Here is a 14618-nt window from a genome sequence, read left to right as displayed (position 1 = left end):
AGAGCCTTGGCCTATGTTAAGAGCAAAGAGTTGAGATTAACCCTGAAGAAAATCGACGTGGTGTTTGCAGAAGCTGTAGTCTACTCTTGAAAGTACATGGGTTAAATTGTAGGGAATCTAAGTCTCTCCGCAAGAAGATTGAAACATTGATCTGGTGAAAAGTGAAAAAGTGACGCCATAACCGTTCCGTTATGTCACAGTGATCAATGAAGTTTCTCTCTTCGGGGTGGAACCAGTGCTCTCATCGGCGTGTGTTGCATCAACCCAACCAAGTAACAATCAATTCACTACAGAACGTACAGTGAGAGCACCAATGACCACACTTATTGCATCACCAGTCTATCACCATGTTACTTGCGGCAATAAAACCCTGATATCTCTCAGCACCACACTTATTTATGGATGCATCCATCAGGTCATGATGGGAGGATGTATCAACGTTGAGCTTGCCAAAATGCAGAGATGGATGACCATCGATATTTTAATAATGACAGAAAAACAAACAAAGGGCCAAATTCTGCGACGTGCGATTATCTATTGTTGTTTGAGGCAGAATAGTACTTAACTAGGAGCTCGAATAAAATTACTACTGCTTATTATTACTGTGAGCTAGAAGGGTCGAGTACATGACCGGCAAAGACCACGGCCCCTGACACCTCCTCCACGATATAAAACGCGAACGGGTGGTCGGCGATGAACTCCAACGATCTCCTTGCACATTGCTTCTTGCGGCCAATGACGGCAGTGCAGGCAGCTGCCACGGTGCCTTCCTCGTTCACTTCGACGACAGCCTTGTGAAACACCTCGTCCAAGCGCACGTCGCAGACGCTCTTCTCCATGATACCGGACAGGTCGGCCTCCTTGCTGAATGCCTCCTGGACTCCTAGGCCACGAAGGACTTTGGAGTTTGGAGAGACCGCAGAAGAATGACAGCTTGAACTTGGGCGGCAGAATCTCCCTCACACTGCTACGGTACATCGGCACGTGGTCGAGCAGGGAGCCGCCCACCTCCTCCAGAGAGCGGACCATATCATGCGACCCCTCTTCCTTGTCCGGGAGGAAGACGCACATGGAGTACCGCGACATGGCACCGTCACCAGCCTTGTACGGGAGCTTCAGCACCTTGAAGCCTTCGTTGTATGAGACGAAGAGCTGGCATTCTCCTGGCAGGGTCATGAAGGGGACTTCCACGGGATCAGCGCCGTCAAGGCGGTAGAACTCGCGGTCTTCGGTGAGCTTCTTGGGAAAGCGGGTCTCCCACGCACCCTTGAAGTAGATGGCGTTGGTGAGCACGAACCTCGAGAGGTCGGTCAATGAACCCTCGGGCAAGATCTCCGAGATGAGATTGTTCGTCGCTGCCGCCGCCCACAGGTTGATCTCCTTCCTGGTCTCCTCCCTGGCCTCATCCTACACATGCACGTTGTAACAGTCAATGAAGGACCTGTACCATTGCCAATGTGAAACGGCGATCAAAATACTCCCTCCGTCCCAGAAAAAAGTGTCTTAGATTTTTTTAGATACGGATACGAAAGTATATAGTCGCATTTTAGTATTAGATACATCTGTATTGTGTCTAGACAAATCTAAATTCTAAAGCAAGAATTTTGGGACGGATGTAATAGTTGAGTCAATTGCTACCTTAGCGAAGTCCACTGCGCGTATTTCGGCGCTGTAGGACTCGGTGGCGGTGTGGAGAAAGTCCGGCGTGAGCTCCATGTGTTTCTGGTGAAACACAACATAGGCGTAGGTGATGATCGGCCCACCGGACCCGGACGGGTCAGCAGCGAGGTCGCGTACGAATCTGGCGACCTCGTCAGCCGATGCGGCACCGAGCAGGGCTAGGAGCTCATCCAGGGTTCTGCCACGGGCTCCGGCGGCCACCAGACCAAGCGTGGTGTAGAGGGACAGGGGCGAGAAGGCGATGTTGCTGTTCATGGTGTCGTCGCCCTCAGCGAGCTTCTTAGCCAGGCGGAGGAGCGCAAACGCCGTCAGGCTACCGGAGCCCATGGCAGGTGGCGGCGAGGACCCGCGTGCCTTCTTGGTTGGCCTCGCTTCCTCCTGGTCTCCCATTGACGATGTTTACAAGCGTTGGCGTAAATTAGCAATAAGACGGCGGGTGACTACGGGACAATATATAAGAACGGCGCATATCTAATATGGTAAGTATGTGGATGCTAAAACCCTAACCAAAAAGATGTTTTGGCCGTCGGATTTTGATTGCCAAACAATGGGATATGATCTCTCCGTTGGATCTGATCTTATCAATATGATCAGCCAATAATAATCATCCGAGTTGAGGCCAACCAGATCAGGTTCAGACTCAGGGTTTCAGAATCAGAAAAAAAAAAATAAGGCTTGGGTGGCCTTTGGATGGTCTCTATATATGTCCTGACCGAAAACATTCGATATCAGCATGGCATAGTGCTGGGTTCAGACTTTGATATCAGCGGATGAGGGTTCAGGCTTTGGGACAGAATGCATCTGACAAAATACAACTAGCCAACTGCAGATGCAACGTATATGTCAGGCTCCACTCTGAATTAGCTGTTTAATTAGATACCACTATATGTGAGGCTCCACCTCTGATCTCTATCCAATAGCCGGCATTCAAGTACCCTGCTGGCCCCTTTTAATCAAGTCGCTGTCATCTTCCCCTTCTCTTTTTACCATTCAGTAATGTAATAGCTCTATATAAAGCCTTGGATCCCTCCTCGACAAGGCATCGAATGTAATCGGGTTGTAAACCCTAGCTGCCACTGGAGTAATTGGGCTCTACATTCCCCTTTGCAATATAAACCCTAGCATGACTCCCCTCTAAATTCCAGGCTAGCGACTGAGTCCTTATGTAATTGGTGGAGTGAATTGCAATCAAGTACATATCTGAATTTGCTACCACATTTCTTAGGGGCCCCAAATATCTACCATTTTCCTTGCTAATTTTCTCAATAAACACTGATGACCGGTTTGGGATGATTTAATCCAATTTCTGACAGCCCGTGTTTGTTGGCTTTTAGTTTTGAGGGAGGGCCCATCCGTCAGCCACCCAGTTTTCCAGCCAACCCACTAAGCCAGCAGTCCACCTACATCTTAATCCTAACCATGACCGGATCGCACAACCACCAGGGAGACCGCCGCATGCGCGCTCGACGGCGGCACGCCGCCGTGAACCCTCCTCCTGCCGGCCTCCGGCGACGCCACCGGAGAGCGATGCCCCCCGAACTTCTCCACCTCCTCCTGCTCCTTCCCAGCCTCCCTCGCGACGCCCTGAGCCGCCTTGAGGTCATGTGCGCTCACAGCCATGGCACGCCGCCTCACCGCATCGGCGGCCCATTGCTCTCCTATGACTATCTGCCATCTTTCTTCCGACCTCTTCTCTGCCCAGCTCCTCGTGGCCATGCTCACCCATACCGGCGTGCCCGCGGCACTCACAGTGGCGGACATGTCGGCCAGCCAGAAGGACGACGCCATGTGCGGGGAACCTGAGCTGCTGGGCGTGCCACGGCGATGTCCGAGGTGGGAGGAGGTGCCCGACTGGGAGCAACACGGCGTCATCTCTGATTTAACACTCAACGCAAACAGACAACGCAAACAGTGTCATGCGGACCTAAACACGGCCCAGGATGTCAGGAATTGTATTAAATCGCCCTTAATCGATCATAAGTGTTTATTAAGAAAATTAGCAAGGAAACTGGTAGATTTTTGGGGCGCACACGAAACGTGGTAGTAAATTCAGATATGAACTTAAAATGTGATGGTTTTTTGTAATTCACTCTAATTGGTGAGTGAGCGAGCATGATCTTGACACTATACATGAAATAGCAGATTAAAATACATACAATGTTTTGAGACATTATACTATCGAACAGATCTATATATTTACTGACCTAATATTCGACATTAAATTGGCATGTGGATAACATAAAATCCCTAATCAATTCAGGATCCCTAATAAGATCATAAATGCGGCAGCATGACATGAGCTTGGATGATTACAAGTCATTCACGAAACACGCATACTGTCAAACAGGGTCTCTTATCTATCACCTGACCTAGCATTCAACACAAGTATATGGCATGTGAATCTTGATCCCCAAAAACCGAACCCATCACTACAGTATGACCGACGGTTCGTGCGTATGTACCTACCGGAACCAGATTACCAGTTTACCTATTAGAGTACGTAATGGGCCTCTAGGCTGACGGTATAGCCCGTTAGTCTTAAGGTTAATTAAAGATAAGAATCACTTACTTAGGGGTCAAGTAAACCATATTTAGGAGTCAAGTAACCTCTCTATATAAAGAGAGAAGATGTATCAATCTAATCAAGTAAGAATTAAAAAGAAAATCCCTTCCATCTTGCCCGGCTGATGGCCTTTTTGGCCACGGCCGGCCCTCTCGCGTCCTCCTTCTAGCAGCGCCATAACAATTTGGTATCAGAGCTAGCTTCGGTTCGATCATGTCTTCACCGTCGCCCAACCCATCTCTTCCGCTGCCGGTCACCTCGTCGCCTCCGACGACCACCACGACCGTCGCCCCGCTCCTGCCCACGCCGGGTTCCTCCGTCGCGCTCACCCCCACCGTCCTCACCCCGGAGGAGGTGTCCGGAGCGCTGCAGGACCCAATCCAGTTGGTCCAGGAGATCCGCATGTTCTTGGCCGGGTCCTACGGGCCACACCCGGCTGCGCCGCCCATCGCCGCCACCGTGCCGCCGTGGCTGCCGCTGCACCAGGAGGCCTCCGCCGCGCTCGCCGGGCCGCTGCAGCTGCCATCCACCGCCGCGCCCTGGCTACAGCGGCAGCCGCAGCTCCTGGCAGCCTCCGCCACGCCCGGTGCTCCACTGCAGCAACCACCGCTGGTCAGCTTCGGCCCCGCATCGACCGCGCCGACGGGAGTCCCGATCCACCAGATCAAGTTCCTACCGTCGCCATTACCGCTTCCCAGGGCGTCCCCATCCAGCTGATCAAGTTCCCACCGTCGCCATCACCGCTTCCGGCTTGGATCACTACCCGCCACGTGTCGGCGGCGGTGAGGCTGCAGGCTGCTGCGCGCGGTCTCCTAGCACGTCAGCGTGTGCGGGAGATGCGTGGTCTACAGCTGTCGCACCTCCCAGCTGCGCTTCGCTGCGCAAAGGACCTCGATCTCGTCCGCTGCGTCGAGGATCTTGGGCATGCTGTTTTCCCCGCGGGCAACGATCTCAAAGTCTGCGAGATCGGCGGTTGGGGGGCGCACCCCTCCTCGTCATTCTCCATCGCAAGCCCTCCACTCTTCTTTGTGCGGTGCAGACCAACAGCTGTCCGGCGGGGAGAAGGAAGGGTGTCACCGACAGGAGTGCACCGCGTAGCACCACTGCATTCCGCCGGCCGCCGCGAGGGCGCCTCTGCTGGTCGCTCTTGCGACCACTTCCAGGTGGCCATACACATGCACTCCTTTTGTCCAGATAGTGTCCATGGAATCCAGGTGGCTGTACATGTGCACGTCCGACGTGCGGATGGTGTCCATTTTTTGTTAAGGGGTCCAAAATAAATCAATCCAGTCCATTTCAGGTTGAGAGTAATAAAACAAGCCAAGATGTAAAAGGCTTGTTTTTTAAGTGTTATGTTTGTTTTGCGTCGAGTCATGGTTATAAGTTGGTTAGGCTGCAGCTCAAGGACAAGCTGGATGTCCAGGTGGGGTGTAGTGTTAGAGTATGTAATGGGCCTAATGGCCTGGACTGGCGGTATAGCACGTTAGTCTTATGGTTAATTAGAGATAAGGGTCGCTTGCTTAGGAGTCAAGTAAGCCTTACTTGGGAGTCAATTAAACCTCTCTATATAAAAAGAGGAGATGTATCAATCTAATCAAGCAAGAATTAAGAAGGAAATCCTTTTCATCTTGCCCGGCTGTGGGCAAAAGGCCTCGGTGCATACGGCCTACCCATAGTATATATGTTGTATATACATCACTCACTATGTAGCTTCACCAACTTTAGTTCACATGTCTAAAAAAAACAAGTTTAGTTCACTGTATCCGTCAGTCAGTAACTGCTGGCATCATACCAACCAACCAGTTCCTGCGGCACATCAGGCAACGAGGATCCCGGTAGGCGGCGAAGAGTAGGCGTATTTTTTCAATGGGCTTCGTTCCGTCCTCAACATTTCCACTGCTCTTTACCATTCATTATCTTCTCTATAAGTTCTCTTCCTTCTTCAAGAGTCAAAGACATGAATCGTCCTCTTGCACTCAGATCAAGAATAGATTTGGATTCATTATTAATTCCATGAGAAAACATATGATATATAACATGTTCAGCATAACCATAGTTAGGGCACATATTCAAGAATTTAGAATATCTTCCCCAGGCTCCATGTAAACTTTCACCATCTTCTTGAACGAACAAGGTGAGGTTTCTTCGAAGTTTAGTAATCTTTGAACCAGCACACCTCAACCAGCTGGTTATACTTTCTTGAGACAATCAATTATACCAATTTCAGCATCACCTTTTAGAGAAAACTTGAACCTTCTTGCCGGATAGTCCCGTGGGTCATAGTGATTCTCTAATGGCCATGTAACAACTTTTAACACAAAGAAATAGCATAGTGCAGAGTGAATCACCCCTTGAGAAGAAAAGCAAGGGGTGGACATTTCCGGGCTTGCGACCAAGAGATTATTCAAATCGCGTTAAGGTTTAGAACAACCTATCATTTTCCTTTGTGATCTTAATATGGATACACTAGAGGGTGTGAAGAGTACAAGGCAATACCCCACAACTTTGAAGTGGCAAGATGATGGTAATTAATTAGAGAGAGATAATCTGGGCATCAAAAAGAGCGATGAAAATTAGCTCTGACAAAATGGTGAGAAAAACAGAAAATAAATAAAATGCAATAATAAGTAAATAGAATTGCAATGCACCACATCAAAAATCAATTTTACACTAAAAATAGATTTGGAAAAAACAGGCCACGTGTAAGCAAGCCTGCAACATCACGGAGTCATTCATCATCTCCGTGATTGCCACATGGCAAGGCCATTGTCGAGCCTAGCTGTAAGCCGAGTGCCTTTTTCCTACATGCGAGTTTTGTATGTAAACCAAGAATATTTTTTTCGACGCACTTGGACGTTGTTGTGCGTTTTCCATTCCATGCTTGCGTTATGTCGATGTGAGCCTAGTACCCGTGTTTCTGTACTGGTCTTAACACTGCCACGCCGCAACGTGATTTTCATGCATCCGTCCGGTCATGATAAAAAGAACTGATGCATCATCGTTGAGCTTAACAATATGCGGAGATGGATGTCTATCGATACTTACAATTAAGTATTGTCGATTTATAGTTGTTTGAGACATAAATACTCCTTATTAGTACTTGTTTAGTTTATTTTCTACTACTTATCTATTATTGTTGTTTGAGACATAAATACTCCTTATTAGTACTACTGTGAGCTAGAAGGGTCAAGGACATGACCGGCAAAGACCACGGCCCCTGAGACCTCCTCCACGATATAAAACGCGAACGGGTGGTCGGCGATGAACTCCAACGTTAACGGCCTCCTTGCAGTCTGCTTGACACGTCCAGTGACGGCAGTGCAGGCTGCAGCCACGGTGCCTTCCTCGTTCACCTCGAGGACCGGCTTGTGGAACACCTCGTCCAGGCGCACGTCGCAGTCGGCGGTCTTCCTCACGAGGCCGGAGAGGTCAGCATTCTCGCTGAACGCATCGCGGAGTCCGAGGCCCCGTAGGACATTGGCGAGACGGCAGAAGAATGACATCTTGAACTTGGGCAGCATTAGCTTCCTCACCCTGCTACGGTGCTTGGGCACGTGGTCCAGCAGAGAGCCGCCCACCTTCGCCAGAGTGCTGGCCATGGCATGCAGCCCGTCGTCCTTGTCGGGGAGGAAGATGCACATGGAGTACCGCGATGACATGGTGGCAGGGGTGGCGGAGGAATCACCGGCCTTGTACGGGAGTTTGAGCACCTTGAAGCCTTTGCGGTGTGAAGCGAAGAGCTTGCATTCTCCCGGCAGGGTCATGAAGGGGACGTGGTCTGGGTCCGCGTCCCCGAGGGGGTGGAACTCGCGCTTCTCGGTGAGCTTTTCAGGGAAGCGGGTCTCCCAGACGCCCTTGAAGTAGACGGCGTTGGTGAGCACGAACCTTGAAAGTTGGGACAATGACCTCTCCGGCAGGATCTCCGAGATGAGATTGTTCGTCGCCGCCGCCGCCCACTTGTTGATCTCTTTCCTGATCTTCTTCCTATCACCCTGCAAGCACAAGGACGCACGTCGTGTAACAGTTTAACAAGGTTATGTCAACCCGTGATCGACGGCGGATAGGAACGAAAATATTATTAAGTGCTTGTTGTGCTGACCTCGGTGAAGTCGACGGCGCGTATCTCAGCGTTATAATATAAGACTCGGTGGCGGTGTGGAGGAAGTCAGGCGTGAGTTCCATGTGTTTCTGGTGAAACACACCGTAGGCGTAGGTGATGACCGGCCCACCGGAGCCGGACGGGACGGCGGCCAGGCCACGCACGAACCCGGCGACCTCATCGGCCGACGCGGCGCCGAGCAGGGCTAGGAGCTGAACCAGGGTTCTGCCGCGGGCTCCGGCGGCCACCAGGCCGAGCGTGGTGTAGAGGGACAGCGGCGAGAAGGCGATGTTGCTGCCCCTGGTGTCGTCTCCCTCGGCGAGCTTCTTGGTCAGGCGGAGCGCGAACGCTGTCAGGCCGTCGGAGATGGCGGGTGGCGGCGACGACCCGCGCGCCTTCTTGCTTGGCCTCTCCACCTCCTGGTCTCCCATGGCGTCCGATGCGATTGACGGACGATGTTGAAGTGTTGGCGTAAATTAAGGACGGCTGATGGCTGTAGAGGTACGTATATAAGGACGGTGCATGGCTAATATGGTAAGTATTATGTTGATGGTAAATAAACCCTAATCAAAAGATCTTTGGCCGTCCGATTGTGATTGTCAAACAATGGGATATATAGAATCTCTCCGTTGGACCCGATCTTATCAATCGGATCACATCAGGCAATAATCGATGTACGTTGAGTTTTTCAGAAAAGTAGACGGTTCAGGCTTTGGAATGCAACCAATCTGACAAAATACAACTAACCGACTATCTAGCTTACAGCATAGGGCACTAGTACCAACAGACCTATCATTCAACATTACAATGGCTAATGAGCACTATGGCATGAGCTGGGATGGCTACAAGTCATTCACGAAACACGCATACTGTCAAAGAGATCTAACTATATATCTCCCGACCTAACATTTGAGCATTCAGGCACGAGCATGGCATATGAATCTCGAACCCAAGACCCTAACCCACCAATATAGCTTGAGCCCAACGGGTCGTGCGTACGTATCTACCAGAACGAGATTACCACCCAAAGTCAAAGTATATGTGCTGTATACATCACTCACTATGTTGCCTTCACCAAGTTCAGTTCCGTCTATCCGTCAGTCAGTAACTGCTGGCATCATACCGACCAACCAGTTCACACGGCGTGTCGGGCAACGAGGATATCCCGGTAGGCGGCGCAGATGAAGGCGTACGCGACGATGAGCACTAGGATGTCATCCAGCAGACCACGGCACCCCAGGAAAGCTGGAAACAAAACAGCGTAATCATATACATACGCTCTTGTTTGCCAGAGGAGAGGAGTAAGATGACTGAACCAACTAGCTGCCTTACCTTCAGGGAAAAGGTCAATAGGGCTCGCGAGGTACACCAGAGCGAGGGTTGCCTGCAAGCCATCCAACAAAGTCGGTTTAGAATAGCAAGATTTTAAATGATCAAAGTGATGTTAGATTGTACATGCTTGACGAATTTGTATCATGACTGCTGCTAGTTACCGGTAAGACTGAAACATTGCTAATAGTAAACTCAGTGGCCGAAGCTAAACCAGTAGTTCAAGGTTCACACAGAAGGGTAACTGAAATCAGACACGATAGCATATCCTATCTAATCCGGACGATGGCCCAGACCTAGAGCAGAGGATGACATAGTAAAACAAGATCCTACAATGGCCTAAACAGACAAACACCGAGGAGAAAATTCGGTGATTCTTCAAGACTTGATCATAGTTCATTTATCTTCACGACAGTCTAAACCTCGACAGCAACATAATATTCTATGTTCAATTTCAAAAGCTTTGCATGGTGGGGTTTCAGCAGAGTATATGCCAGTATCCAAGCAAGATAACTCGGAATATTATGGAAGTATAATTAACTCAGAAAGGTACAAGGGTTTCAATATGCAATGACTGGTGGTGATATGCTAGATGAGATGGGCTTTCTGAACTCACACATATTTTCCTAATTCTTATCAAGTACTGCCTCCGTTTCTAAATATAAGCCTTTTTAGAGATTTCAATACGGACTAGTACGGATGTATATAGACATATTTTAGAGTGTAGATTCACTCGTTTTGCTCCGTATGTAGTCCATATTGGAATCTCTAAAAGGGCTTATATTTAGGAATGGAGGGAGTAGTTTCTAAATCATCGCATGCCAAGAATCGACAAGCATTCAGGAAATGAAATTTAGCCATATATATAACGAAAAGTTCATCCAATAAAAAACGCCATTCTCTTGAGAAATATGAAATTGATCCCCCATTACTCAAAACAGAATTTCCAATGAGATAACAGTTGTTATTCAAAGTGCATTACATGAGTGATGTGGAAATATAAAAAAATATGGAAACAATATATAGTAAAATATGAAGAAAATAACAAAGAGAACATAAATATTGGCCCACTACAGGTGAAATTATAAAAAACCACAAGAAGGAACTATGATGTACAATAATCTCACACTTTCTATGATTTTCCATATGAATTCGACCTATGAATTTCGGTGTTTGACATGGACAGGCTCTGTAATTCCTTTTAGAGTGTAGCAACCCAAAAAACGACTTTCAGTTGGTAAACTAGTAATCTAGAAGCGACAACTCAGAACATCATGAAGTAATTAACTAGGATTTTGGAATACTGATATCGCTCTACTGATCCACTGACACCATCCAGAATCTAGTAAATAGCTCACTGCAAGCACTAGAGTATGCTATCTGGTCCCTAATTGCCATTATCCAACTATCAGGCCCAACAACATCGCATGATAAATGAAGATGGTAGAACTGAACTAATGGACACATGGATGGACTTACTGCCAATGCGACTTGGATTTTGAAGGAGGAGGGAGGTTCTTGGCGTGTGTCTCTGAATTCTGCCAGCATCCTCCTCATGTAAAAGGGCTGGTCCAGCAACCACTGCAAAAACAGATATCCAGCAAATGAAAAGCATTGCCTGCCATTAGATGAGATGAAAAGAAAAACAACCACAGTTTTATGTGATAAGAGCATGCTTTTGACTCTTAGCTTGTGATTCACATACAACATGCATCTGCGTTGGATAGTGATTATGTCTAACAATTGCCGAGCATGCTCAGTTCCAGATAGAGAACAAATTAGTAATTAGTACTTGTTTGACTTCACTATTGTACAACAGACAATCAAAGTTCAAGACCATGAATTTGGCAGCATGGTGAGGATTACACGTACTCTTACTTCTAATGGACTAACATGGATGGGTGCAGCCTTTCTAGCTGGGCAGAACAGTTGTCTTTACAGGCAAGTCTTACAAATATATATGAACATACAGTAACAAATTAACATAATCTGTGAACTCAAATAATGTTGCACAAGCCATTTAACCAAGAATTGTCTCTGATAATTTACATTGCTCAATTAGTTAGTTGTCAATACAGTGTATCAACAACCGAGTATCAAATGTACCCTACTACCCTCAGATAGACATTTGAGTCTCAGTACCTGGATTTATTTCAAAGCAAATTCAAAGGGTTACTTGCCACTTTTAGGACAATGGACTGTACAAGTATGCGGTGATAATAGAACTGCTTCAACAGACTGATATAGATAAATTAATAGGATTTCATCAAACAAATCTAAAATAGTACAACTCTGTTTAGTTATATTTTCAGAGATGGAAGTAAAATTTCATTTGAAAATGTCCGAAATTTATACATGAGAAAGAAGCCAAGGGAAAAAAATCATGTACTGATCTCTAATCAAGTGCACTTCGGCCTTTTCCACTGATGTAATCTAGACTGCAATGGCACTCAGTATAGGTAGAAAGGGTCTATCTAGAAGACATGGCAGGTATACCTGTATCATACTGTGAGGTACTCCAGCAAAACGGCCATTGTACTGCTGAATTCGGTTCATGACAGGAGCGATTTCTGGCTCATCACGCAGCAGGGAAGCAACTTCAGAAGGTACCAGCAGCGTTATGGGGCGACGACAAACAGGGCAATTGGATGGCCGAAGGACAGATCCCTGTAGCCACACCCCCACAATGCAATGTCCTGTACACAAACAAATGGCAGTGCCAGCAGTGAGTAATTTTGTTTATCAATGGTCCAGGACCAAAGCGTTTGCCAGCAGTCAAACTAACCAGCAGCCCAAAACACAAAGCCGACTAGCCGAGTCGAGCATCAAACTGAAGTAAGCAAAGCAGCATAATTGAGCATTCCAGTACCAGCAATTGACACTGCCATGGACTCAAACATTGCACGAATTAATGCACTAGACTTACATGGACAAGCATCTGAAGTTCCACAAGCGCACAAGGTCCATACATATAACATAATGTCTAGGAATGATCAGACATGCCAGATGCCACACAACAATTACAAGACAAACATGATCCGAGCTGCAAACCCTGCATCATAACACATCTACAGATGCCAAATGCACGGCCCCGAACAAAATGGCATCAAACTCTCCCCCATAACGCTGAAAATCACACAAGGCAGCACAGCCAAGCACTTATCGGAACTAAGCAATTTAACTAAAATCAGCACATTACAAGCCACGGAGGTGCGCGCATAGCAGAGGCACCACCAACCAAACAACCCGCATGGAATTAACGAACAACTGCGCGACATCCGCCATGGCCAAATGCGTGTCCATGGCTAAGCAGCTACCGGAACCAAGCAATCCATGTCAAGTCGGCACACCACAACGCCGATCCGCACCCGCGTCCAACGAGAGGCTGCGAAGCATTTCAACCCAACCCCAACCCCAACGCAGGCCCCGTATCGCGACGAAGCATATATACGAAACGCGGACGCGAAATCGAGGAGCCAAATCGAGCGCGCGCGGGCGCGGCGGCGCGCGGAGCAGCCCGGGCGGAGAGACCTACCTAGCGGGCGGAGGGATTGGAGGGGAAAGGCGGCGAGCGAAGTGGTGCTTACCGCAGAACCAGTGGGAGCAGTTGGCCTGGTGGGGGACGGAGATGTCGACGCCGCGGCACACGGCGCAGTGCGCGCCGACGGGAGGGGCCGCGGAGGCGGGGGCGGACGCCGGGGCCATCTCGGGGCGGCGCCGTCCTCTGGAAACTTCTGGAAGCATCTGGAAGCTCGGTCGAGGGTTTTCCCGCGGCGCGCTCCAAGTGAGGTGAGGTGAGGTGAGGTGAGGCGAGGGGCAGTACCGGGAGGCGGAGAATGCGGGAGGATATTTATAGAGCCGGCGTGGCGTCCCAAGGGGGAAGGGAGGCAGGTCAACAGGTATTCTCCAAGGTCAAGCCAAAAAGTCTCAAATCCCGATCAGCTCTTATATTATGGAACAGAGAGAGTATATAAGAGAGCGATCTCCATGGCCAGCTCAGATCATCGCCACCTTAATGTGCTTGAGACAACATGTCGCCCCCGCAGGCACCACCAACGGGCCCGCCTGAGACTAGATTAGGCCCACACAACACATCTGCTACTGCCGAGCGCGCACGAGGAGAGTGATATATGAGACACAAAGACAGCCCATACCAATTAGGATGCAGACCGTCGGTGCATAAGGTACTGGATTGGAAAACAAGTACTACTATGTGAAGATGAAAGGGAAGAAGGACGGACGCTTGGGACGAAATAGGACGAGTAAATCAGTAGTCTCTGGATATTCCTCTCCAGGATGCCCGAGAATCTAGACCTACATCTGAAGCAGACTCCGACTGACATCGTGTCCAACCGAATACAGCTGCAGAGTTGGTCTCGGAATCCGGGCTTCCCGGGATTGGCTCCGAAATACGACACTCCCACAATATTTCCCTGGCTCTAGTGTTATGTCCAGCAAACATCCGTCTGCATTCTAGGCCATTTTGGAGGTTCATGTCGGAGCCTCAGGGACGTGTTCCGACACCTCAGCAGGCAGATTTGATGTCGGCTATAAAAGGCCTATTTCATCCTCCGCAAGGGGTATCCATCCACATTGACTTGAGTTGTTCTCTCTCTCTCTCTCTCTAAGTGCAGTGATTCGGTGCCTAGACTCATCTATACCCCGTTAGAAAAAATACGCAAACAAATAATTTTTCTTTTGCATAGTAGATAGTTTATTTCGTGAGGTCCATTCCAATGTTTAGATCATTTAGACATGTGAGTAGCTCTCATAAGAAAAATACAAATTGAGTCGAAACAATACATGAACAGTAAACTTTTTTACAGACCCCAAAAATTGTCTTTTCTGCTGAGAGATACTCAGGTGTCAAAATGATCTAAAAATTGAAGCGGACCTCATGCACCAAATTAACTACCATGCAAAAGAAATGCAATTTTTTCTAGTATT

The 14618-nt window shown here is 48.5% G+C and overlaps 1 protein-coding gene and 2 pseudogenes across 1 annotated transcript; all 3 read right to left on the bottom strand.

Moving 5' to 3' along the window:
• Positions 1–599: 599 nt before the first annotated feature.
• Positions 600–1716, bottom strand: LOC125549395 (annotated as a pseudogene).
• Positions 1717–7410: 5694 nt separating this feature from the next.
• On the bottom strand, positions 7411–8773 carry LOC125549394 (annotated as a pseudogene).
• A 308-nt stretch (positions 8774–9081) lies between these two features.
• On the bottom strand, positions 9082–13475 carry LOC125549393 (E3 ubiquitin-protein ligase RNF170-like). Its single transcript, XM_048712819.1, has 5 exons — positions 13259–13475; positions 12168–12367; positions 11151–11252; positions 9675–9726; positions 9082–9587 (listed from the first exon to the last, which is right to left on the bottom strand). The coding sequence occupies exons 1-5, from the start codon at positions 13413–13415 to the stop codon at positions 9478–9480; spliced, it is 621 nt and encodes a 206-aa protein (XP_048568776.1). The 5' UTR covers positions 13416–13475; the 3' UTR covers positions 9082–9477.
• Positions 13476–14618: the final 1143 nt, after the last annotated feature.

The sequence above is a fragment of the Triticum urartu genome, chromosome 3 (genome assembly GCF_003073215.2).
Source record: "Triticum urartu cultivar G1812 chromosome 3, Tu2.1, whole genome shotgun sequence".
In the NCBI taxonomy this organism is placed as follows: domain Eukaryota; kingdom Viridiplantae; phylum Streptophyta; class Magnoliopsida; order Poales; family Poaceae; genus Triticum; species Triticum urartu.
The sequence above is the reverse complement of the archived record's forward strand: the minus strand, read 5'-3'. Positions and strand labels throughout refer to the sequence as shown.

Bases quoted from the DNA above. Each gene is read 5' to 3' on its own strand.
- LOC125549393 (XM_048712819.1), bottom strand. From the start codon at position 13,415: ATGCTTCCAGAAGTTTCCAGAGGACGGCGCCGCCCCGAGATGGCCCCG. The intron at 11,253-12,167 runs GTATACCTGCCA...CTGTTTTTGCAG, and splicing joins TACCTCACAGTATGATACAG to TGGTTGCTGGACCAGCCCTT. The intron at 9,588-9,674 runs GTAAGGCAGCTA...TTTTGTTTCCAG, and splicing joins TATTGACCTTTTCCCTGAAG to CTTTCCTGGGGTGCCGTGGT.